Here is a 25,745-nt window from a genome sequence, read left to right on the forward strand (position 1 = left end):
GTGATAGATTCACGAGATTCAGCTGAAATGCGGCATTGCTTCGGGTTACTGAGGATCTCTTGTCAGCTGGCTTGCCCGAGTGAAACTGGAATCATCGTGTATGCATGCATTACCCACAATTCTTCGCGACAACACAACACTGATTTCCCAGCAGGTTGTGACCATCAAACTGAATTTATTATGTAAAATTACTTTGGTAGGGACAATTTATCTTATTGATTTACTTAACAGCATGGGACTTTTTAAGAAATAAAACACTATAATTATTTTTTTAAATAGTTAACTTCGCTTTATTGCTACGAACACTTTTAAGATAGTGTTTGCTCCTTCTTATTCGGAAGTCATTTTAAAGCGTCGACATTGTTTTTGTAGCTGTTGCAATACGAATAACATTTCTAAAAGAAAAACAAAATTAAATGGTCGCGCTTGTATTATCTCGAGCACGTGGAACACGCGCTTTATAAAGGCATGTTCATGAATCACAGACATTGGTCTGATTTGAAAATTTCAAACTTGAAATTATTTTATAGAAATAAAAATGAGTCGATTTGTATTTATAGTGCACATGTGTTTCCTGGACGTCCATTTTGCGACACTATAACGTGGGAGTGTAAAATTAAAGGGCCAAGCAACGGTAAATGTTAACTGCAACACAATATTTGCACTCACGCGCATCAAATCCAGTCAGTCAGTAGCTGCAGCGCGTGCGTGCGGAATCGCGCGTGCTAAACAAGATAACGAAACGGGATTTCTGACCGCCCCAAAAACTATTTCCCCCATCAAGTCCTCTATTTTTCAAAAAAATTATCTACTAGTAAATACTCGGACAAATTTACCCTAATAAATACCATCCGAGTCGTGACGTATCTGCAATGTTTTGATTCTGTTGACCGTGACGTCACGTTGCACTACACAAAAATGGTTCCTAGTTTAGTTTTCAATACAAGCTACGAAAGTGTGCTCAACTTTGGGCGTTAAATATGGTCCAGAAAAAGCGCTGAGAGAATAAAAACGGACGAAAGACACCGATATGGAAGCGTGCGCGGAATCGGGACGCAAACTGGTGTGTAGTTTAACCTGTCCTCTCAAAGACTCGTTTTATATCGGACTTTCAATATCGTACCCATCTGTATTGTGTTTAGTGGCCTGAATCGGATCGCTGCGGGGTTAAGGCGATACGAGTGTTAAGAGAAGCGTACGATGGATTCATGTGTTAAATTCATTAGCTCATGTTGTGGTAAACAGGAAAGGACACATGTTTCATATTACAAAGAAAGCGATGTTTCACGTGCATGCGCTCGCTACAATGTAACCGTGGGAAACATGGCACATTGTTGCCCCATAACACACATCTCTAATATGTATTATGAAGTTGAACTCGGTTCAAACCGATTTGACAGGCATTAATTATATAACAACTGTACGCCGTGGGCGATTAAGGCCTACAATTAATATCTTCACTGTTAATGATGGAGGCTGCGCCTATTAATAATAAAGCATTTATTCAACTAATATTAACAACAGAGTCAGCGTTATATCTCATATAAAACAACATCTTATCTGCACCACATGTGTGTTTCTCCGCGTTTAGCGCTCAATCTGCAGGAGGATGTACGATGAAAACGAGGATTTGTCGGATGTTGAGGAGATCACAAACATCAGGGGCTTCAACTTGGAAGATAAACTTGAGAGTCATTTATACAACAGTGATTTGGTTCACTATATGGACGGAAAAGGTATGTGAATATTCTATTAAATTATTACTAAATAATTAAGTTAGAAATATTTTATAATATTGAGTAATAAACATTTGTGATTATTATGATTTATTACATAAAGTTATACCAATGTGCAATTGTGAAGAGGCTCAGTGGTTCTCAAACTGGGGGCCCTGAGATGGTGCCAGGGGGGCCCCAGATTAATAACATTTAAAAAATACATTAATTTATCATAAATTTTGTGTAATTAATCCTCAGAAAAATAAATCTACTATCCAACATGTGGTGCACATTGTATAATTTAATATATTTAGTTTAATTAAAATTTTAAGTTTTGGAATGCTTTGTCATAAATTTTCCTTGGGGACCACGAAGGGATGCACTGTACACAGGAGGGCCGCATGCCAAAAAAGTTTGAGAAACACTGTTTTAGAGTATATCAGCAAATGTGTGATCAACATCTGTGCAATATCAAGTCAACAGTCAATATATTGAAACAGTATCGTGGTATACCATGCATAAGTACTACAACATGAGTAACTTTTAAAGACTATTTATACAAAATGTACAAGTAGTTATCTTCTGTATGTATATCTGAAACTCTTAACTGCTCCATGTAAAATGCAGGGATTTGTTTAAATGCACAAACTTATTTGCCTTTTTTTTATCTATTCTCAGATTTTACATATGAATATGTTCAAAGAGAGGCACTCCGAACTCCACTTATATTTAAGGCCAAAGATGGACTAGGAATTAGGTAAAACGATATATAATTTGTGTGGCTGTTTGTGTCACATAGATATAAATTGAGTTATATTCTTAATCTGAATTGTTTCATCTGATGCAGAATGCCAGATCCTGAATTTACTGTAAGTGAAATCAAGGGTTTGGTCGGTAAGTGTACATTTACATAAAATAAATGCATTGTAATTTGTTTATGACTTTCTGTCTTTACAAATATTTATGAAATTAATTAATTATAGATGATGAAATACATGATTGCAGTAGAAAATCATAGGCCTGTTCACTGTTATTTTTTATTATTCATCCCTGATGAACATAAGTACATCCCTTTTACTTTACAGCATAATTACACTCTGCGTTTTGCATGAACAGTTATAAGTTCTGCTTTCTATGCAATGAAGCTAAACATGTACCTGCTATAACGCCATGGCTTTGCATAATGCTTTAGAAGTATGCTACATTTACTTATGTCAAGCTTTGCATATTTAAGGTTTATAGGAGTGATTTCAGCAATACAATTGTATATTTAGTCCATCTTAGTTTACAGTTTTAAGATTAACAAGGAACTTGTATTACTGTTCTGAATTTATGTATGATACTTGCAAATGTTGTGACTCTATAAAAAAGAGAGTTATATTGCCATTATAGGAAAAACTTGTCCTGTTATACAAGTTAACAGCAGCTCCTTACAATAACAATAATCTGGACACACTATTCTTTGTCTGTAACGACCTCTTGTGGTGTTACTGTGTAATTACATAAAAAAGGCCATGCCATGTGTATTTGTGTGCTTAAAAGAAATGCTCTTGTAGCTCACTTGGTAGAGCATTGCTGTAACACCGCCAAAGTCATGTGTTCGATCCCAAGTGCACATGCATATAAAATGTATACATTGATTGCACCATATAAGTTGCTTTGGATAAAAACGTAAATTGAGTAAAGTTTACCATTTGTGCAAATCGGGGATTTATGTTTTTCATAATATTTACATTTATGCATTTGGCAGATTTGAACTATACATTCAAATACACAACATGCATAATAATTTCTATTGTTAACAAGTTGTGTTGTTTCTGCATGGACATTAGGCAGTAGGCGGGCTGTTGATGTGATGGATGTTAGTACGCAGAAAGGCTCTGAGATGAGCATGGCTCAGTTTGTGCGCTACTACGAGACACCTGTGGAGGAACGTGACAAGCTGTTTAATGTCATCAGTCTGGAGTTTAGTCACACCAAACTGGAGAATCTGATCAAGAGACCCACTGTGGTAAGAAATGTGGAGCACTAAACTGAATTGATAAGATTTTCTATTTTTTTGGTGAATGTTTGATGTGACAAAAAATTTAAATATGTACCGTCTCTTTAAATGATTAAAAACTGGTTATGACCGTTTTCCTTTATGATCAATCTTATAGGATGTATGAGAGTAAGTGTTAATGTAGAAGCTTTGCTCTGTGTTTGATGCTTTAAATTAAACCGTAGAAATGATTTAAAAACATGATAAAAAGTCAATATTGGGCACTTGTAACAATATTTGCATGGTATGCATTAAACCTTCAGTCACTCTCCATTTACAACTGTTTGCCTCGATTTGGGGGACGTCTTCAAAGGTTTTGGTTACCTATAGTCTGTCTTTGTATTTAATTCAGGTGGATTTGGTGGACTGGGTAGACAACATGTGGCCACGGCATCTAAAGGAAAGACAAACAGAAGCCACAAATGTCATGTCTGAGATGAAATATCCCAAAGTTCAGAGGTGATTTTTTTTAGCATATGTTATTTCAACATTGCCAGCTCAAATTTTCTTTCTTCACCTTTTTTGTTTTCACTGATCGAATCTGTTCTTGGACTTACTGTATTAGTCAAAGATGAGGTCTGTTTATTTCCCAAAGTCCCTTGCTTCGCTCCTCAGTGCATGCTGCGCATTTCTTTGCCTGCAGCTGGCTGTGACTCCAGCTGGTTGCTAGGCAGCAGATATCTAATGCGGAAAAGGGGCGGATCTTTTCAGGCCGCTGCAGTATCCCAATGAATTCTCTTGAGCCAATCGGAATATTACTCCATTCCTGCACATGAAATCTCTCTCTCTCTCTCTTTCTCTCTCTCTCTCTCTGTCTCTCTCTCTCTCTCTCTCTCTCTCTCATCTATCCAACTAACTCCTCCCTACTCCGTATTCATGGTGCTCTTTACAAAAGACGAATTTGGAGCTATAAGTCATTATAGTTCTTTTCTTCTGGGGTACTTGGGCAGATGTTAGTACCAAGACGAATAAGGACTGAAAAGCTATCGGGTATGTTTCCCTTTTTTTTTCTGAAAACTATGGACAGGTGATTTAAACAATCCGTTAGAGATCCTTTCAAGATTTAAAGCAGCTTGGTAAAGTTTGGTTAACTTTCATGTGACTGGACGCATGTAGTCTTCAGTTTCTTTGCAAACATCAATGTTTAATTTTATTTGCATCATGCCTTTTTTAGTGCATCATTGTAGATCTGTGTTTGCTGTCAAAAATTTTTTTTGCCTACATTTAGTCATTCTTTACTATTGATTCTACATAATGATGTTTATGTGTGTTGTATACAAGTTAACTTATTATTAATATTATCATCGAACATTATATCAGTGTTTTTATATAAATCTTGTCTTTAATGGTTGAGTGATTCATTTAATAATTTGTTTACATTCATAAAAAGGATCAAACCACAGTTAGCATATCGGTCAAGATGCAACGTACCTATTGCTTATTTATTCATAACATCTCATCTAAGTGATCCAGTTATAGGATATTACCCCTGTGGATTCAGGTTACAATGTATTACCCTTGTGTTACATCTACATTCAGTATGTGCTTTGTTCGTGAAACCCAAGCAGACTAAATTTCTGAATAAAACTGGATGATTCCAGTTAAATCACATGAGATATTACATTGTATCTGGGAACAGTTTTACAAACAATAGGGGTGTTCTGCTCATCTTTCATGACTAAGAATGAATAGTTAAGGTGTACATGTAGACTTATTTCTACTCTGTTAACCACAGTTATCGGATGGATTGTTTGTATATATGATGTAATCATCAATGACATCATCCAGCACTTACAATGGTAGAAACTTTAACTAGCATATTTTTCTATAAATACTGTAGAGAGAGGTCCCATGCAAGCGTGTTTGGTAATAATTTGATTGTCAGTCAAGTCTACCCAACAGATCCGTAATTTGGCCAGACTCCAAATATAGAAATGCCGTTTCTCAAATCCTCAACCATCTGGGTTTGTTTCGAGATTGATGTTTTTATCATTTTTAGTTAATTCCTCAAAAGAAAGACGCCTGTGGTGAGTGATGGCTCTTGCTCATTAGAGCTAAGCGATTCCTTCACTTTCTTCTTCAGTATGACAAATTTCAACCAGGCAGGGAGACTGTTTGTGGTTTGATTAATTTAGCTTCTTTCTAAACAGTGTGGATGACGAATGCATAAGCCGCAAATAGCTCCCATCTCTGTCTTAGTGCTGAGGCGGCTTTATCTGAAAGAATGACTGGAGTTTCATATTCTGTTCACACAAGGGGAAAAAATCATGTTGATTTATCTAAAATGATACCAAAACATGTTTTTAAGTCATCATATTTTATAATGCTGTAGATAGAGAAGGGGAAATTCCACTGTCTATGGTTTTGAAGGAAATATAACATTCTTATATTTGTTGTGGTTGATCTCAGTGATCAAATAAATTGGGGATTAATCATTTTCCTTTATCTTTGCAGATGTTGAGAATCAATCCTATACTGTCTTTCTCTCTATAGATATTGTCTGATGAGCGTAAAAGGCTGTTTTACTGACTTCCACATTGACTTTGGTGGCACATCGGTATGGTACCATGTCTTCAAAGGAAGGAAGGCAAGTGTTCTTGTGATTTTTTTTATGAAGTTATTAAACTTTGCACACTGTTACTATTGCACATGCTGTTTGACCAACTTAAAAGCCTTGATTGTTAAATTCCCATAAAATTATCAGCACAAGATGACGATGATACTGACGAAATATAAGAGCCTTTTACCTTTATTCAGAAAGGACAGTAAAGAGTAACTGGAGACTTTTTGGAGAAGTCCAAAAAGCATGCACTTAGAGGGTTTTGCAGAAAAAGATGGTCAAATTGGTTGAAAACGAATGAAATTACTGAAGTGACATTTTGAAAACAAGGCATTTCAATTACTGCCTAATTACCTTTTCATTGCTGTTAATTGACTAAATCTAAACATAAGAGACATAAGAAAACGTTGACACACATCTGAATGCTTCATATATTTTCACCATATGCAAATACATTTAAATCTGACTTTTGCATGTTTAAGTGCTATAATTGGGTCCTCAGTGCTTTTATCAACCTAGAAAATGTGAATCAACCCAGTAACTTAGTTTTGGTAAACTATTCTCCACAAACATAGGTAATTGAAATTTGGTTCCCCTTGTGATGTCACTATCCAACCACGCCACTGCCATTTAGTACAGAGATCAGCTCATTTGCATGTTAAATGACACTCCCAAAACGCACATTTTTGCTCACACCCACAAAGTGAAAATTTTAACTTGTTATAATAAATTATCTATATGGTGTTTTGAGCTAAAACTTCACATATGTACTCTGGGGACACCAAAGATTTATTAGACATCTTAAAAAAAGTCTTGTGAAATGTCCCCTTTAATGTCATGCAATTATAATTTATATTTAATGTCATATATTGTTCATATGTGGGGTCTCTAAAAGTATTTGGATATGGTATAAAAAGTAAATTTACTTGCAATAACTTTGGGGAGCTGGAGAGCTATGGGAAGCCAGCCATCATGGTCATAGAGGGTTTTCACCTGGTGAATGATACAGTAAGAAAAATTGCACAGACTTGCACTGGACCTAAGGCATATCAGAAAATCTCATACGGTAAAGGAGCAGACTATCAACTGCACAATACCTTGCCAATTATAGCATAATGTGATAAGTTTTGCTTTGCATGCACCACATGCTTTTTCATTAAAATACGGTTTAAGAGTTTGACTGAATAAAGAAGACCTGCTCTTATTTTTTTGACATTAGCCGTGCATTAAAGCTGGTGGTTGTACTGTAGGTTTGAAGGGTGCAGAAGGCGGCAGGATTGTTTTTTGAGATCAGGTGTCCAGAGGACCTGAAAATGATCCTTTCTCTGTTTGCATAGTTGTATCGCAGCTGGGGTTGCCTTGTCAGCTATAATGCTGCTTGTGTTTGTGGATGCGAGTGTTTGCTGGAGGGTATCAGATAATATCTGCACTGAAAGTTTAAACAAGTGCACTGGCATTTGCAAGAACGAAGGATGATACAGGAATTTGCAGGAACGGTTGTAGGAGTTACGTAATCTGTTTACTAGTGAAAGCAAAATAAACCAGTTTTGCCTGTTTAATTTAACACGAAAATAAGGGTTTGAACTTGTATTAACAAAATTTTAAACATACAATAATCACTAGTGAAAATGGTTTTGTTTTCCTAAATATCACAAATTGGCTGTATTTTTTATGTTTACATTGTATAACATCTCCAATATCATCTCCATTTAGAGTCTTCAAATATTTTCTTACTAGTTAACACCTTACTATATTTGGCTACCCCTGAACGAGGGCGATAAATAAATCACATTGGAAATATTAATAGTGACGAGGTTGTGAATTATTAATTTTAAAGAAGAAAAATCATATCCCAATTTAGAATCACACCTGCGTCCCCCTTTCTCATGTTCAGGTTTTCTGGCTGATTCCTCCAAATCTACACAATCTGTCTCTTTATGAGGATTGGGTGGTTTCTGGTAAACAGAGCGATATTTTCCTGGGTGACCGTGCTGATGGCTGTCAGCGAATAGAGCTGGAACAGGGCTACACGTTCTTCATCCCTTCAGGTAAGCACTGAGAGGATCCTTGAGAGATCCTGATGAGTTTTTGGCAATCCATTCTTTTTGTTTGGGTTTAACTGTATTTTTTGCAAAAGGGTTAGTTTTTCCCCAAGGGCACCTTAAGGAAGTAGAGTTGCCGACAGAAATCTTTGTCCACGTCTTCCTGTCTTTAAATTAGGCATTCAAACATTTGTATGTGTTTGTGTGCATGCAGGTTGGATCCATGCTGTCTACACGCCAGAGGATACGCTGGTGTTCGGCGGGAATATTCTGCACAGTTTTAACATTCCCATGCAACTCACTGTCTATGAAATTGAGAACAGGACAAAGGTAAAGCACTTATTTGATAAAAAGTGAAGAAGTGCTGAAGCTGCTGGGAATTTTGAGCATAGATAAACTTGAAAACTTGTTTTATGTTTTTATCAAGACTCCGTATTACACAGCCTCTAATGGCTTGTTGCTTAATATATCAGTTTAAAGGCTCATATAGTAAAGACAATGTTTATTACACCTCTAACATCCAGCAAAGTTTCAGTAGCATATCTCAAGGACTAAGTATACTTCGTTTTTTTCCCCATACCGGCACAGTCAAAAGTATACTTCATTTGACTCGTACACATACACAAGTGTTCGATGCATGCTAGTGTTGGGCGATATGTCCCATATTGAGATCGTCCTATCGTCAGCCTGTGAGATCGCCGATACACGATAGTATTGGAGGGTGGGGCAGTAGTTTACTCATTTATTTATTTGTTCCTTATTTTACTCATTTATGACACGTCACTTGATTGGTGGACAAAAATGAAGCAAGGGCAACACTGTCATGACCGCAACCTTCTTAAAACTGATGCCATTAATCCGAGCGCGTCATTAAAGCACAGGCGCTCTGAAATTTTATGTGTGCCAGGGAGCGGGGACAACACACTCCCTGGTTTTAAACCCCTGCGTGTCAACCTCTCGTGCCAAAATGTCAGAGCCGCGCGAATTACAAGCTCCTGTGCAAGGAAGAGTCAGAATCATGTGCATTACAAGTTCAGGTGCTAGAAGGAGTCCACGCCGCGCGCATTCAGGTTCGAGCAAACCTGCATAGTCACGCTTTGGTCCGCAACGCAAGCCTCCGCTGATTGCGCGTCTCAACAAACTCTTTCGTGCAAAGTGAAGCCCACAAACCCTCTCATGCGAGGAAAAGCACAAAATGCGCATGTTAATGTGAAACGATGATGATAATACTAATAACCATCGCCAACTATCATCATAAAAGCCTGCTATTGCCGATATGTCTGGCGATCATCGATACACAATACTATCGTCTATCGGCACAACCCTAATGCATGCACATTGCCTCTCCTGGCCAACGTACTACATAATCCTGAACTCGCATGCACGATCGAAAATCCGGTTAAAAAAATCTGCCGGTGCGCATACAGTATGCGCTAGGGCTGCACAATAAATCGCATGTGATTGTCATGTGCATCTCGTCAGTAAAGTCCGTTCCTTACATAAGTAGTAAATCGCCATCACCTGCTTTCAGATGGAGCAGCATTTACTGTTCACTGACAATCGAGACAATTTTGCAATAATTATCACGGACGTATCACCTGTGATATGTATGCAATATGGCCCAGCCGGCTTTACTGACAAGATACGCATACTATTCTAACCTAATCCCACAAACATTTGTGCGTATTTTTTCTGTTGGCTAATTCGTATGAAGTGAATCGCACAAAAACATACAATTATTGTAAAAAAAAATCAATAACAAAACCCCACCTCTAACCCCAACATCACAGGGGCAAAAACAAAGTCATAAAAAATGTACGAATGTGGTCGTACGAAAAAGCCACCTCGTGAAATACGTACGAATTTCCATGAGATAGTGCTGACTATTCAGATGACAAAATTTGCCTTCAAAGGCTCGGTCTAAACCAAACTAAGATTTGCAGAAAAAGGGATCTGTCATCTCGCCTCTGACTGGATAATTACAGACAGGTAATAGGCAGTGTTGGGTACGGCACAGGACACTTCTACTTTGTGATGATGCTTCAAAGCAACAAGCTAGTAACCGTCTTTCTCAAGCCAAGACACTTCCACATCTGCTGCAGAGCTTAGAAATGGTGGTCTGGGCTATTTTTATATTTGCTAGACAGAGCAGTCAGAGAAAAGACAGATTGTGGCATCAACTGTGTTTTTTTGGGGGCACATTATTGCAGCGCTCTAAATTTAGCCCTGGCTGAAGAAAGTATGAGGGAATGAGAGCAGAAGCCCTCCATAACTCTGAGAATGTGAGTTTCCTCCCGGGAGAAGAACCAGAATGGAAAGCTATGAGCATGAGAAGCATCTTAATCATGTTGTCGTTTTCTCATACCGTGAGAGCTCTTTCTTGTGCAGTTTTAACTGAGTTTATATTATATTAGGTTTTTATATAGGCCTGTGGGTAATATTTGTGTATTAACATGAGGAATACTTTGTAAATGTATTTCAGGTGCACTCCAAATTCCGCTACCCTTTCTTTTATGAGATGTGCTGGTATGTGCTGGAGAGGTACGTGCACTGTTTGACCAGACGTTCGCACCTTAGCTCGGACTTCCGACGGGAGTCTGTTCAAACTGGTGAGCTCTTGTTTGCCTCTGGTTAGGATAATCACATTGCACTTGTTTCATAAGATATATGCAGTAGAAATAACGCATTGTTGTTTGTTTTCCTTATATCCTATAACAGCGGAACCTAAGCTTGTAATGGAGGAACCGGTCTCAACCCCCAGGCTGGATATGGGTCAGGACTCATGTGAGACACAGTTAGAGAAGACAGAGGGGACAACTCGGCCATCTGCATCTCTTCCCTGTCAGACCTTCAAACCCACTCAGGCCAATGATTCTGAAGACAGCTTAAAGTCCCTCCTTTCAGAGTGTCCCAAAACTCCATCTGGCTCACCCGGGATTGAGCACTCTGGCAAATGGACCCACTTAACAGAGTTTGAGCTGACCGGACTCAAAGCCCTGGTGGAGAAGCTGGAATCCCTGCCAGAGACGAAGCGTTGTGTTCCAGAGGGCATTGATGACCCACAAGCCCTGCTGGATGATGTTAAGGTCCTCATTTACTTTACACTTCTTTTTATCTTTTCATCCAGTAGTCCAGGAATCCTTTAGTAATAAACTAACAATGAATGTATCTGATTCCATTACCTTCTGAGTGAAATGGTTAAGGGAATAGGCCTGTAGCTGAAAGGTTGTAGGTTCAGATCCGACAAGGTATCACCAGTTTATGCCACTTTGCCATTTCTCCTTGTAAAGACCTGGGTATACTTCATTCACCTGGGTGTACTACATGTACACGGATACAGGAATGTTAGCATACAGTGAGCATGACGAAAATTTCGTCATTAGAATAGTACCTGTGTACTGAATGCACACCGTCCGATTTTTGTAACAGGTTGCGCATGTAGTGTGTAGGACAGGAGAGGTAATGCAATTTGTCGTAATGCACATGCGTCAAAGACCTGTGTGGAAGTACATTTAGTATACCTTGCTCTGTGTTCGACTAGGCTGGTACACCTGCGTACGCTTAAAAAAAAGTTTTTTAGCCTTAACGTATCATACTATTATTCTATGGCCACATAATAGTTTTTTGCATATTTTACCATCCATTCAGTTATCTCCTTCTTCTGAGAACAATGTTTGTACGTTGTTTTCCATTTAAAGGGCCAGCGTGTAGATTTTTAGCAGCATCTAGTGGTAAGTCTATGAATTGCAACCAACGGGTCAGTCCAGAGCTCACCCCTCTCTTTTTTAAAATGCATAGCGAAGCTACAGTAGCTGCCACAGGACAAAAATGTCACAGTCTGAGACAACTTAGTGACAGAATGCGCTTTGTAGAAAAGTTTGGCCATTTAGGGCTACTGTAGAAAAATGGTGGCGCAAAATGGCCACTTCTGTGCAAGGGGACCTGGGTGTATGTAGATGAAACTGCTCATTCTAAGGTAATAAAAACATTACAGTTCATTTTGTGATAGGAACGAGACCGCCTTTGCGGAGTCCGAGTCTAGACTGAGTCTTTGAAGGGTCGAGACCGAGTCCGTTGGTTTTCAAATACAGTCTAGTCCGAGTCAAGACCGAGTCTTTGAGGAAGCAAGTCTGAGTCGTGACCGAGTTGAGACCAAGACCATAAAACATGCCAGTTTTCATATTCATGATTTAATATCACCCCAGTTAATAATCAACAGTTAGGTCTACAGACTAAGCTAGATTGGGAATTGTTTAGAGGAGCAGTCTTAACGTCTTAATATGGACTATGCTTTTACTATCATTAAAAAAAATCACTACCACATGCATCATCATCTGCCTATTTTTCTAGAGATAAATAAACGACTCTGATGGCAGTATCTTTGCATTGCACCATGAGATGTCATAAATTAACATTAAAATGCATTAAAAATGCATTAGTCTCGAGGACTCGGTCTGAAATTACTAGTCCTTCTCCTCCCACTGTGGTCCGAGTCAAGAACGAGTATTTGAAGGAACAAGTTCGAGACGAGTCAGAGAAACCAGAAATCGATCTTACATCACTATTTTGTATGCATATAGTTATGCATATTATATTGCATTTTTGTCAAGAGATTCTTCCTTAAAGTTACACAATGCACCTTTAATCTCCTAAGACCCGAGCTTTGGTTTGGCTTGCATTTTAGATTTCTTCCAGCTACTTGGGGTTAGGAAGAACCAATAAATATAATTACCAAATATTTTTCTTAGAAAATAAAGCAGTGTAGTTCTCCACGTTTGTGTACAACAGGTTCCAGTTACACAGAATTAAGTATTATGGTGCAAACAACAAAAAATGTGAGGTCCACATATGTGGAAACACCAGGTCTTAGGAGGTTAAAAATGAAATCCTTATGTTTTAAACAGGTTGTCTTGAAGGAACATGCAGATGACAATCCGAAGCTGGCCATCACTGGTTCTCCTATTGTATGCTGGCCAAAAAAGACGGGCAAGGTAAGAATGCTTATTCTTGAAAAAAGCAATTAGATTAAGTATGTGGAAGAACCGGCTTCTTTAAGATTGTTTTTCGTAATTATGATTTGCATATTGCAAACTCACAGGTTGTATATGCTCAAATCCAATGCAAAAATGAAGCAAAATGTTTGGCTTCTTGCACGGTTTGTTTCTGTCCAGACTTGTCTCTATTCTTTTCTTTCTCTTCTTATTAATCGTTGATTTCAAGTTTGAACAAAGTGTTAAGTACCGAGGACAATTGTGCTGTTGTGCTACCAATATAATAAAAGGTGTATTCTGAGAACATATGATGCATTTCTAGTAGTGAAAGGAAATAGAAATAATATAGCATGAAGTGGCATGACGAATGAAGGAAGGAAAGTGCATGAAAATTAGACCAAACCAATCACACACTGATGTAGGCTTATGGACTTAGTTTATTTTTCTAATCACCGGGACACATCATTCGATGTCGGCTTTTGTACACCCCCTCTTCAAAGCATTAAAACTCTCTCCACTGTTAAAAGCCCAGCTGCTGAATTTTCTGCTCCATTGTGTGTGTCCTTTGTGATCAAATACCATCTGGCCCTATACTGCCCCAACTGGCCTCTCTTCCTTGTCTCATGACCCTGTTTGAACATGCAGCACTCCTATTCTACATGCTCTTTCCTCATTGGTCGACTCAGTGCATATTAATGATTCTTATACAGCCATTGGCTCTAAAGCTTTTCGACCCGCCCCCGTTTCATATTCATGAGCGTTTCTTGCTCTAGGCTTTGTGCTCGGAAGGCTTTGAAACAGAGGGAGGGCTGTGCCGTCTCGCAGCCAGTAGCAAACTGGAGCTGCAGCCATGTCAGTTAGCCCAGCGTTGAGCGGACTCTAAAAGCCATGACCATGTCGCCGTTTACAGACGAGGAGGATTATGAGAGCTCGGAGGCTGAACAGGTTAGCAAATTGTTCTGGACCACAGGGCATCACAAACTGTGAAACCGAACTGTGTGTATTTGCATGTGTAACTGGAGTAAGTCCACGTGATGAGTCAGAGCTGTCAGAAATGTTTGGCTAACTTTCGAGTGATCATTTCATTTTAACTTTACTCAGTTTGGCGTGTGTTTAGTTTAGCTTGACATTTCCTGGTTATAGTAGAGAAGTCAAACCTCACATGTGGTTTGTTCTCACTGAACTTGTCATTACTGTCACAACAGGTTTTTGAAACCGAAGCTAAAGTAGCATGACGTGATGTTGACAATGTTTTAGGGACTTTCAGACGTTACAGCTACAGATGAAAGTGAAATCCAGTGACGGCAGAAGAAATAGTGCTTGTTTATACGTAATGTACTGCTACAGATGCATTTTATAACAAGCTGTTTCTTAAGTGATACTACTTGAGTGTTTGAAAGGCGTGACAGATCTCGGAGTACTTTGCATATGTCGGTTTCCACGGATGCGCCTGTGTGACTCTTCCATGGAAGTGTTGTTTTTTTATTCAAAACATTCAGATTAATTTCAGCCAAACGCTGAAAGGATGCTACTGTTAATTAATCCAAAATGCATCCCAGCTGTTTTTGTAACCTAGTACATACACTTTATTTACATATTTTTAGTTTCATAGCTTGTTTACCGATCCAAAGATTTGTATAGATCATTGTGTTATTTGACTCAATCTCAATTTCCAGGATATTTTTAACTTTTTGGCCACAGCCCAACAAGGGCCTCTTTTGAGCCAGTCCTACAAGATGAGCGAAAGGGGGAGGAGCGGGACTAAAAAACTAACCTGAGTACAAACAGTCCAGACATGTTTCTGTTGTCAACATATTTAATCTTGGACCTATACTATGCATTAAAATGTAGTTGTTTATTGATCCTGGATCAGATTGGATTTACTGTTAAACTCTTAAGGCTAAATGAATGTCTGATATTAGCATACCTGGTCTTGAATAGTTTTGAGGTGCTCACCTATACAGAGGTCATCTCAAATCACCTTGAATTACGTTATATTCTGTACAGTGCTGTTTAGATAAGACACTTTTTGGAGTTGCAATTGAGCAGGACTGTGATATCTTATCAAATAATCTCCATTTGTTTAGTCACCTCTGTTTGGGACTGGCCCTGCAACCTTTGGATGTGTTTTTGTTTGTGTGTTATATTCTTAACATTGGTGAAAAGGATTGATTTTGCTGAAATCTGCCTGATCCAGTTTTGTGAGTTAAGTGTTAGGCCTAAATAGCAAGTTTATCTTCACACCCTGCCAATTTAAGGTTGTTGTGCTATTGTCTGTGTCACTGGGTGTGAGATTGAGCTGTTGTTTTGTAGAAACATGCAGAATATTCATAGTAATTCAGACCGTTTGGTCAAAGCGTGATTTGATTTAATGATGGTAGCGCTAAAAAGTGTCACAGTTATTATGTTTGGGTATGTTTAACGCTTTCACACATACCAAACCAGACCACAAACATGAAATCCCATAACTTCTCTTAAAATGTCTCAGTAATCCTATCTGTTGATATGGATAGTTATCATCAGTGGTTTTACACTAATGATTAAATCAGTTGCGTGAAGATTGTGTTGTAGGATGTCAATGAGCTTCCCCTTTCTGCTGAATACAAAAAGAAATAAAAATACCTTAAGTGCATTTTGTTATTTCCTCTTTTTTTGTAGATGTGTCCTGTTCTAAATTTGTTGAATAAGGTTAAATATTGAGCTGGTATTTATGTTAGATGTTGTGTTTATCATGGGCCTTTTGGCTGTGGGTTCTTCTGTAATAACCCCGTAGTTCCAGATATTCTGGAATTTCATGCTCTCACATATAATCTGGTTCAACGATGAGTATTTAAAATGTCTCTTTCCCTAAAGAACTAGTATTTACAATATAAAAATATTAAAGGAATAGTCTACCCTTTTGGCATATTAAACTATGTTATTACCTCAACTTAGACGAATTAATACATATCTATCTATTTTCAATGCTTGCACTGTACAGCGCGTCGTGAATGTGTTAGCATTTAGCCTAGACCCATTCATTCCTATGGTACCAATCAGGGAAGCCACTAGGGCTGTCACTTTTGTGAAAAAAATCATTTTCGATTTTTTTATATATAAGTGTTTATTGAATCGATTGTAAAATCGATTGTCCATGTCTAAAAAGACGTTTCCATTTTCAACGCCAAATAACAGACAAATGTAAAGAGAGCGCCTGAAACGCACAAGTCAGCAATATTTCTTATTCATTGTCATTAAGTTTCGTGCAGAATAAAAAACAGCAACAGTAGTGCAACATTCTCTAAAAATATATGCAGAGTGGACTGCTGCCATAAATGAAAAACATTACTGCAGGCTTCAACCGGCTGCTTTTATGATTTAGGCAATTCAAAAATTATTTTAAATAATGATTCGATCCATTTCAAACAACTGTTCAAAAATGAAACTTTAAATAGACTTACTTGAAGTTGAGAACATGCTGTGTATTTTTTTATTAAACGTAACCGACACTTAGGCGGCACTAGGCAGGCATAATGAAATGCGCAAAAAGGCTAGGGCCATTACAAATTATTGGTCAGGAAAACAAGTCGATCAACATTTTAGGGGTCAAGAGCAGAGCGTTTTTCATTCACTATATGTCCATCTGTTGAGAAGACGCACTCCGACCGTGCCAATCTTCCATCACAAAAGCGGGTCGCTGTCAGCTCGCAAGGGTGGCTCCTTGTCATAACTCATCATCTCCTGTAAGGTCACAATTTCGACGCTCTCTCGTGTTGCACAGGTTTATTGACGTTGTCCTCCATTTTCTTTGCAGCGATTGAAAGCGTGAAACTATAGGTGCGTAAAATTGCTGGGTATTTTCTGTCTAGCTTTCGCACACCTACTGCACTTTCGGAATTCTTTATTTTCTTTTTCTGCTTGTTTGTGAGTTTTGTTACATCTATATTTTTAACTGTTTAATTCTTTTAAAATTAATAGTGTACATATTTGGTTAAAATCGATTGCCTATTTTCGTTTTCGAAACTTTTTTTGGTTGGTCCGATCGATTGTGCAATCGTTTTTCGAACGAAAAGTGACAGCCCTAGAAGCCACCAAACACTTCCATGTTTTCCCTATTTAAAGACTGTTACATGAGGAGTTATACCAGTAAGTATGGTGCCACAAAATAAAAGTTTTTTTTTTGGTACCATAGCAATGAATGGGGCTAGGCTAAATGCTAACATATTCACAACGCGCTGTACAGTGCACGCATTGAAATATAATTTAATAACATAGTTTAATATGGCAAAAGGGTAGACTATTCCTTTAATATTAAATATTATTTATATAAAAATAAATAAATATTTGCATTAATAAAAAGTAGAGTGCTGAAATGCGACCCTGCCTGTGAAAACCCAGCTAAAGTAATTTTTTGTGATTTTTGTGAAAAATAACCTTTATATCTTCAATATTGACTGAGTAAGACCATGTCAAAGATTGAACTCAATGATTGAATCAAACTTTGATGTCCCTTATCTCAAAATCAGATTATGATCTCACAGGGAGGGTCGCAAATATTTCTCACTGATGGCCACATCCCCGCTCAGCTGACCACATGCTCAAGTTTACGCTTCTGTTTTTCTCCAAACTTGGGTTTCATAATGAATCACATGTTGTGAAACGGCAGTTTCTGCTTTCTGATACATGTGGAAAATTTCAGCAACATGACATTTTCTTCATTACAGCTCCAATTCGTCTGTGCTTGCAGGACATAAGCGAGAGGGAAAAATCAATTCTACTGCAAGAATAATCTCCAAAGCTCAGTGCAAACAAGACTTTTGACTCAATATCACGGCTAATCTTAACTCTCAAGGGCTGAGAAATCCATTTAGGAGCATACAAATTGAGGAGGTCAGGTTGCATTTTCCCCCCTCTGGCTAATAGATTTGTATACGTTTCCCTCTCCATTACTTGAGGTACAAAAAGAGGGCGGAGGCTGGATCCATTCGCATTAATGACCACCGTCCCATGATGCCCCATAAAGGGTAGGAAAGCGTGATCAGTATAATGGTGTACACCAAATCCTAATCATCATCAGCCTTGTGCTTAATATAATGGGAACATTTGCAACATTACTGTATGAAGAGGCATTCCCCTTGACTATTTATTGAGTTTGTTTATTGAGTCATTGTGTCTGTGAAAGCCTTGAGCTTGCTGATGATTCATAAAAAAAAATCTGCTGTTGCCATTTTGGTCTGATGGCCAAAAATAACAAAAAGGCGAAAATAGTCAAAAATGGAAGGTGCTTCAAATCAGGGAGATTTAATGGCAAATACACAAGTGCTTCAACTTATTCTGACATCCCTTTTCGTAGCCTCGTCCCTCCTCTATTACATAACACAAGTTAAATTAAGTGTTTAGTTAAGTTTTAAGGAAACGGTTCACATTTATCAGAAATACACAGGAATGAAACGCATATACTTATTTAATGCATGTTCCTGCATCTGTATCCTGACTTATTGTTTTCTTATTGACACAAGAGTGAATAATGGTGGGGATTTTTCCCCTAGCTTTACTTGACTGACATTGTTGGCAGATTTTATCAGTTTTTACAGACTTGTAGAAATATTTTCTCAGGTTCAGTGCTGTTATTCTTCCATTTTATTGTCTCTAAAGTGCCTCTAGGGGAATATAAACAATTTGCATAAGCGAACACTTAGCCATATAAACCCACCCTCAGAATAGCCTGTCCTACATTGGACCCAAAAGTCGATAGTCATGATAAATATTCATTACTTTTTGCATTCACTTACTGTGTCTTTGTTTTGCATCAAGTCCAAAAAACACAGATGTGTTTATTATATCCATGTTTAGTTTTTATAGCTCAGTTTTACAGCAGTGCAAAAGGTCATGGGTTCGAACACAGGGAACACACAGGTTCATATATATGTATACCTTGTAATGCACTGTACGTCACTTTTGATAAAAGCATATGCCAATTGCATAACTGTGTAAATCTATTAAACAATTTTGTTAAATTTGGTCATGACTCCTGTAAATTAAGGCCATGCCATTGAAAGCATTCCGGTCTTCTGTGCATTTCAGCCACGGCCGCCGAATCGGCCAAAATCCAAGATGGTCTCGTCTCCATCCGGACCGACAGCTGGAGGAGTAAAGCTCTCGGTTAGTCGCAGTTCATCAAGTGCCCGGCGTAGACGTACACGCTGCCGGAGATGTGAGGCCTGCACACGCAAAGAATGTGGGGAGTGCCATTTCTGCAAAGATATGAAGAAGTTCGGAGGACCAGGCCGCATGAAGCAGTCCTGCATCATGAGACAGTGCATAGCGGTCAGTCTGTATGTTGAGCTTTTTTGCCAAACTGTATCTCTGGGCATTGTCATCACTGGCCTGTATGTGTTTTGCAGCCCGTTCTTCCTCACACCGCAGTGTGTTCTGTGTGCGGTGAGGCCGGGAAAGAAGACACAGTAGAGAATGAGGAAGAGAAGGCCAACATGATGCTCATGGAGTGCTCCATCTGCAATGAGATCCTGCATCCAGCATGTTTGAAGGTTGGTTTCCCAACTGATCTAATAAGTAAAATGAAAGTGTAATGTCTCAATGATAATGACATCTGTAGTTGGGCTGTGTATTGGCAAGAATCTAACAATATGATGCGTATCACAATACAGGGGTGCACACCACAATATGATGCAATACGGTGCGATGATGTGCAACGGGTCATTATATTGGGATATTTTCTAATTTACGAATATAATAGGATATAATTTTAGGAAAGCTGTCATTGAGAACACACCACCATATGGCGCACCCATATGCTAGTACTTCCTGTCAGTGTTTAAGTTCAGAGATAAGGGCTGTTTCTCAATCCTAAGAACCAAAGAACGGACTTGCGTTCTCGTGGAGATCAGGCGACCTTGGAAGAACGAACTCAGAAGGTCGCGAGAACACAGAACGCACTTGTGAGAATTAAGATGTTTGCGATCTTTCTGTTGATCACCTGACCTCCGCCAGTGTTTTGCCGCAATGACTTCTGGGGCGTAAAGCTATTTCAGCGCACTCAATGCATGCTTGATATCAAGAACACATCCGGGTATTTTCATGCGTCCTTTGTACTTGCGTTCTTGAGAATTGGAATTAAACTTAGACGGCTAATGATGATGTAGAGCGAGAACACAAGGACTCTGAAAAACGCATATTGAGAAACAGCCAAGAAGAATGTAATCCAGTAGTGGGGATGTAAACTCTAAATGAAACAGCTGCCATGAATTTTGTATGATTCAAACAAATATATCGATATTGCATTGTTGAGAATCGATTTAGTATTGGCAAACAGAAAACTGTGATATGCACATGTATCAATATATTTTGTGTGATGTTGGGCCAATATTATTGCTTACTATTATTTCTTTTTATAATTTTAGATATACAGTTTATTTGTGTTTGGAAGAAACTAATCCTGTTTATTTTTTCTAGGAGAAAGATGCCGAAGGTGTTGTGAATGATGAGTTGCCAAACTGCTGGGAGTGTCCAAAATGCAATCAGGCCGGAAAGACAGGGAAAGTAAGCATCATATTCTTACCTAACCACACACACAAAAATTTTTTAACTGTTATTAATTTGTATATTAAATTACTATTTGTTTTCCTTTCCACCTTTTGGTGACAAAGCAAAAAAGAGGACCGGGTTTTAAGTACGCATCCAATCTTCCTGGCTCTCTGCTCAAAGAACAGCGAACGAACCGGGACATAAAGGAAGAGCTAGACTCAAACATGTCGACAGAATCCAACACCTCTACTGTTTCTCCTGTCACAAAGACCGAACGAGAGGACAGTGCTACCTGCAAATCCGAGGAAATATTTAAGAAACGTTCCTTAGACGTCTCTTCAGAAAGTCTATTGAAACCCAAATTAGAGGACAATCCACTCCGCAAGAAGAGGAAACTCTTTGACAAGGACTCAGATTCAGAAACCAATATCAAGAAAAAGGTAGCGAGACACTGAATAGATGAAAGCAGATAAGAGATCAAATAATATTTTTGCAAAGCATGTATTTTGACCCTCTTTTAAATCCACAGAAGAGATCAAGGCCTGGTGATCTGTCAACCTCTAAAGTCCAGCGACAGATCAAGACAGAGAAAGAGGATGATGTGGACTATGATGAAGATAACACACAAGCAATGGCAAGAAGACCCTTCAGTTTTGTGCACTCAGAGGAGGAGGATGGAGATGATGAAAGGGAGGAGGAAGAGGAGATAAAGAAGGAGAAGAAAAGCGAAGAAGAAAATGTGAAACCCTTGGCCAGCCATCTGCACATGACCTCTGCTGTACGAGAGAGTGACCAATCACACGGTGGTTCTCCACGGGCAGGGCCCAGCAGCAACTTGGGTGGAGACGTGCAGGTGAAGGGTCAACGGAAAGCAAAGCGTAAACCTCGCTTGCCCAACAAAGAACTGAGTAAGGAACTTAGTAAACAGCTTAACCAGGAGATCCAAAAAACAGAGGATCGGCTGGCCCATCAGAATGGTCACACAGTGAAGATGGAACTGGGTAGTGATGGAGAGGACAGAAAGCCATTGAATAATGGCAGTAGCCATCTAAGAGACTGGCTGAGGCCTAAACGAGAACTGAACGGATCCCCGCGAGAGCAGTCTCCAATGAACTGGATTAGAACCGCGCCAACACCTCTCATTCGTCCGACACCTTGTTGCTCTCCACCGAAATGTGTTCAAATGGAGCGTCATGTGATTCGACCCCCTCCAATTAGTCCTCCGCCTGACCGGCTGCCTCTGGATGATGGAAACAACCACGTAATGCGGAGAGAGGTGTGGATGGCAGTATTCACCCACCTCAGGCACCAAGACCTGTGCATCTGCATGCAGGTCTGCAAGACCTGGAATAGATGGTAGGTCTTTCTGGAATTGGGCAAGAGAGCATTGCTTTTGTGAATACACCGTGCATGTCGTTCTAGGGTGGAGCATTTAATCAGTAGTGCAAAAGTCATGGGGTTCGATTCACAGGGAACACACATACTAAGGAAAAAATGCACAGCTTGAATCCACTGTAATAAGTTGCTCTGGATTTAAAGCATCTGCTAAATCTGCAAATAATAAACTGAACCCGATACATTTGTACTAATTCTGATTGGTACAACTAATTGGTTGTGCAACAAGAGCGAAACAAAGTGTAGATGTTTCTAGATCCGGCTGCTGTGTTTCTATTGGTCTAGTATTGTGCTTTTGATCGTAACCACACCCAAATCCTTATCCTGACAAATATAACCACTAGACTGGATTTGGCTCCATCTACTGACTCCAGTGTATTGGCAAAAAATCTAAATTTCAACTAAATTAGGCATTTTTAGTAGCTAATATCCTTTTTAGAGGTTAGGCTTTCTGTGCAAGATGTTTGCGACCCTGCCTATGAAAACCTAGCTGACGTCATTTTTTGCGATTTACTGATTTTCTACGTAATAAAAATTAACTTTCTGTGAATATGTAACTTTGATATCAACTGAGTAAGACATGTCAAAGATTGAAATCAATGAATAAAAACAAACTTCTGATCTCATAATTAGAATATGAGACTTAAAGCTGGATTTAAAGGGACACTCCATTTTTTTTGAAAATAAGCTAATTTTCCAGCTCACCTAGAGTTAAAGATTTTATTTTTACCGTTTTGGAATCCATTCAGCTGATCTCCAGGTCTGGGTTTAACTCCGGGTCTGGCGGTACCACTTTTAGCCTGGCTTCAGTCCATTCAATCCATTGAATCTGATTAGACCATTAGCATCGCACTTAAAAATAACCAAAGAGTTTTGATATTTTTCCTATTTAAAACTTGACTCTTCTGTAGTTACATTGTGTACTAAGACCGACGGAAAATTTAAAGTTGCATTTTCTCGGCAGATATGGCTAGGAACTTTACTCTCATTCTGGCGAAAGTTTATTAAGTTACCCAACTTTCAAAGTCTATTGAAAGTTACCAAGGGGACTATTTTCGGCAGTGTGTAATATTATTACACCTCCTGCCACCATGCTCTACCAGCTAAGCAAGTTCAATGTAGTGACAATCTTATCTTGGTACCACCCTTAGTAGGGTTAATTATTTGTCCTCATCTCTTAGGTGTTGTGATAAAAGACTCTGGACCAAGATCGATCTAAACCGCTGCAAGTCCATCACACCCCTCATGCTGAGTGGCATTATCCGCAGACAGCCCATTTCTCTAGACCTGAGCTGGACCAACATATCCAAAAAACAGCTTAGTTGGCTAATCAACAGGTTACCTGGTACGTCTAAACTTTTACATACGTCTGATCTGCCTAATGGTGGATTTATTGCTCAATGCTCAGTTTATATCGTCTGTCTATATTTAACTTGAATCCCTTCCTGTAGTTGTTTATGTGATGTGATAATCGCTTTTTATGCTAAGTACATTACTTACATGACACCTTTGTGCTGGATTCTGGCAGGTCTGAGGGTTCTTTTACTGGCAGGGTGCTCATGGGCAGCTGTTTCAGCTTTATGCACGTCCAGCTGTCCTTTGCTACGAACTCTGGATGTTCAGTGGGTTGAGGGACTGAAGGACAACCAAATAAGAGACTTACTTTCCTCTCCAACAGACAACAGACCAGGTATTAATTAGTAATTTTAACTCCTGTTTCATTAGAGTATGACCCTGATTTGTGCATTTGTCAATTTATAGCCTTTTTGTAATGTTGTTTAAAAACAAACTTAGGAGCATGTGTGTGTCTCTCAGGTCACGTGGACAGTAGGAGTAAATTGAGGAACGTTGAGGATCTTTGTCTAGTTGGTCTGGATATCACAGACACGTCCCTGAAGTTAATCATAAAACACATGCCCTCTCTGTCTCGACTGGATTTAAGTTACTGTAACCACATCACTGACCAGAGCGTCAACATCCTTACGGCAGCTGGCACCACAACCAGAGACTCTCTCACACACGTCAAACTGTCAGGTATACAAACCATACTAATGCAAAAGAGGGTGTCACACAGTGTGTTGATCCCAAAAAACGTTAATAGAATAGCTAAAGTGACTTTTGTATGAAGGCAAACACGTCCCAGGATTAATATCGGGATTGGACCTAGTAACATTCCTGGAATAAGTCCTTTTGAGGTACAGGTTACTGAGCTGAAAAACAACCCATCTGTGTATTGTTATTGCATAATTTGATGCATTGCATCTTGCGAAAACAGTCGATGGCTTTAACTATACTTCTACGGGTCAGGAAATAACTTTTAAATCAGGTAAAGCTGGCAAATCTAATTCAGTAGTTACCGTTATGAACTTTAATTCTCTCTTTCTTTTTTCCACAGTTTGTAACAGAGTTACAGACCAATCACTGACCTACTTCAAACGCTGCGGAAACATTTGTCACATTGACTTGCGTTACTGCAAACAGGTGACCAAAGAGGGTTGCGAACAGTTCATTGCGGAGATGTCCGTCATTGTGCAGTTTGGACTGATCGAAGAGAAACTACTGAGCAAACTGAGCTAGTCAACAAAGACACTGACAGTACACACTGTCTTGGAACCCAGGGAACTAACAATTTAACCCCTACTTTTCTACACTTTTCTTCAACACAGGATGTGTGAAGCCTACAGACACTTATAAGAAAACCAGCAAGTGATAATGGAAACTCACTCCAAGCAAATATCTGAACTCGCAGATGCCTGACCTTACAGATACAGAACTGTATTCGTTTTATGTGGCCATTTCAGCCTTTTGTTTATGTTGTGCCACTATGGCAGAGGTTTGTTCAGTTTTTAAGTTTACAAGGCACAGCGAGAAGAGTGTGCCGACTTTAAAGTAATATTTACTCATTTTGCAAACATTTTATATAAAAAAAAGAAAAAAACTTTAATAGTCACACTGTTCATTGTCGCAATGACGAAACGGACTGTTATTTTCTTTATCCAAAAAGAAAAATCTATGATGCATGTGTTTTTTTGTTACCATGCAAACGTTAAGCGTCATGCAGTATTAATTTTTGTATCAGAATGGATTTCACCCTTATGTGCAGTATTACATGCACTTGTGTATATGTATAGACTATTGACAGTATTCAGTCAGTACAAAGTTTATTTTTTTTCTACGCAGTAGGAAATTAAGGTTCATATCTATTCTAGTTGGTAATTGTTCAGATGATTTTGTAATGTTAATTTAAGATATGTTGTCTTCTAATTGTCTTGCAGGTACATTCTCTTTTCATACAACTCTTACTTACCTTGGCTTCTTTCATTTGTATATATCTGGGGTAAAAAAACTTATTTGCACTGTTTTACCTTAAAAAATACAGATATTTTTTCCAGTGTTTAAGATTTGCTTTGTGTTTTGTAAACAACTTATATTCCCACTGCGATGTGTGCTGTTTTAACCCACGGTTGGGTACTA

General features: G+C 38.7%; 1 protein-coding gene across 5 annotated transcripts; it reads left to right on the forward strand.

Annotated features, from left to right (window-relative positions):
* The first annotated feature begins 88 nt into the window (after nucleotides 1–88).
* Nucleotides 89–25,670, forward strand: kdm2bb (lysine (K)-specific demethylase 2Bb). 5 transcript variants are annotated; one of them, XM_073816001.1, is made up of 21 exons: nucleotides 89–196; nucleotides 1,592–1,736; nucleotides 2,397–2,475; nucleotides 2,566–2,612; nucleotides 3,551–3,729; nucleotides 4,112–4,218; nucleotides 6,253–6,346; nucleotides 8,214–8,367; nucleotides 8,576–8,691; nucleotides 10,844–10,970; nucleotides 11,080–11,447; nucleotides 13,266–13,352; nucleotides 19,416–19,658; nucleotides 19,736–19,879; nucleotides 20,805–20,891; nucleotides 20,990–21,316; nucleotides 21,406–22,232; nucleotides 23,453–23,616; nucleotides 23,800–23,961; nucleotides 24,087–24,305; nucleotides 24,667–25,670. In XM_073816001.1, the coding sequence occupies exons 1-21, from the start codon at nucleotides 101–103 to the stop codon at nucleotides 24,846–24,848; spliced, it is 3,954 nt and encodes a 1,317-aa protein (XP_073672102.1). In that variant the 5' UTR covers nucleotides 89–100; the 3' UTR covers nucleotides 24,849–25,670. The 5 variants fall into 5 exon arrangements, with proteins under 5 accessions (XP_073672102.1, XP_065117786.1, XP_073672103.1 ...); XM_065261714.1 differs by having other exon boundaries at nucleotides 20,999–21,316; XM_073816002.1 differs by lacking the exon at nucleotides 89–196 and adding an exon at nucleotides 565–1,063.
* The last annotated feature ends 75 nt before the right edge of the window (nucleotides 25,671–25,745 follow it).

Source organism: Paramisgurnus dabryanus, chromosome 10 (assembly GCF_030506205.2).
Source record: "Paramisgurnus dabryanus chromosome 10, PD_genome_1.1, whole genome shotgun sequence".
NCBI classification, from domain to species: Eukaryota; Metazoa; Chordata; class Actinopteri; order Cypriniformes; family Cobitidae; genus Paramisgurnus; species Paramisgurnus dabryanus.

Coding starts and splice junctions, on each gene's coding strand:
- kdm2bb (XM_073816001.1), top strand. CDS start 101: ATGCATGCATTACCCACAATTCTTCGCGACAACACAACACTGATTTCC. Junction 8,692..10,843: donor AAATTGAGAACAGGACAAAG/GTAAAGCACTTA, acceptor AATGTATTTCAG/GTGCACTCCAAATTCCGCTA. Junction 23,617..23,799: donor GCTAATCAACAGGTTACCTG/GTACGTCTAAAC, acceptor GGATTCTGGCAG/GTCTGAGGGTTCTTTTACTG.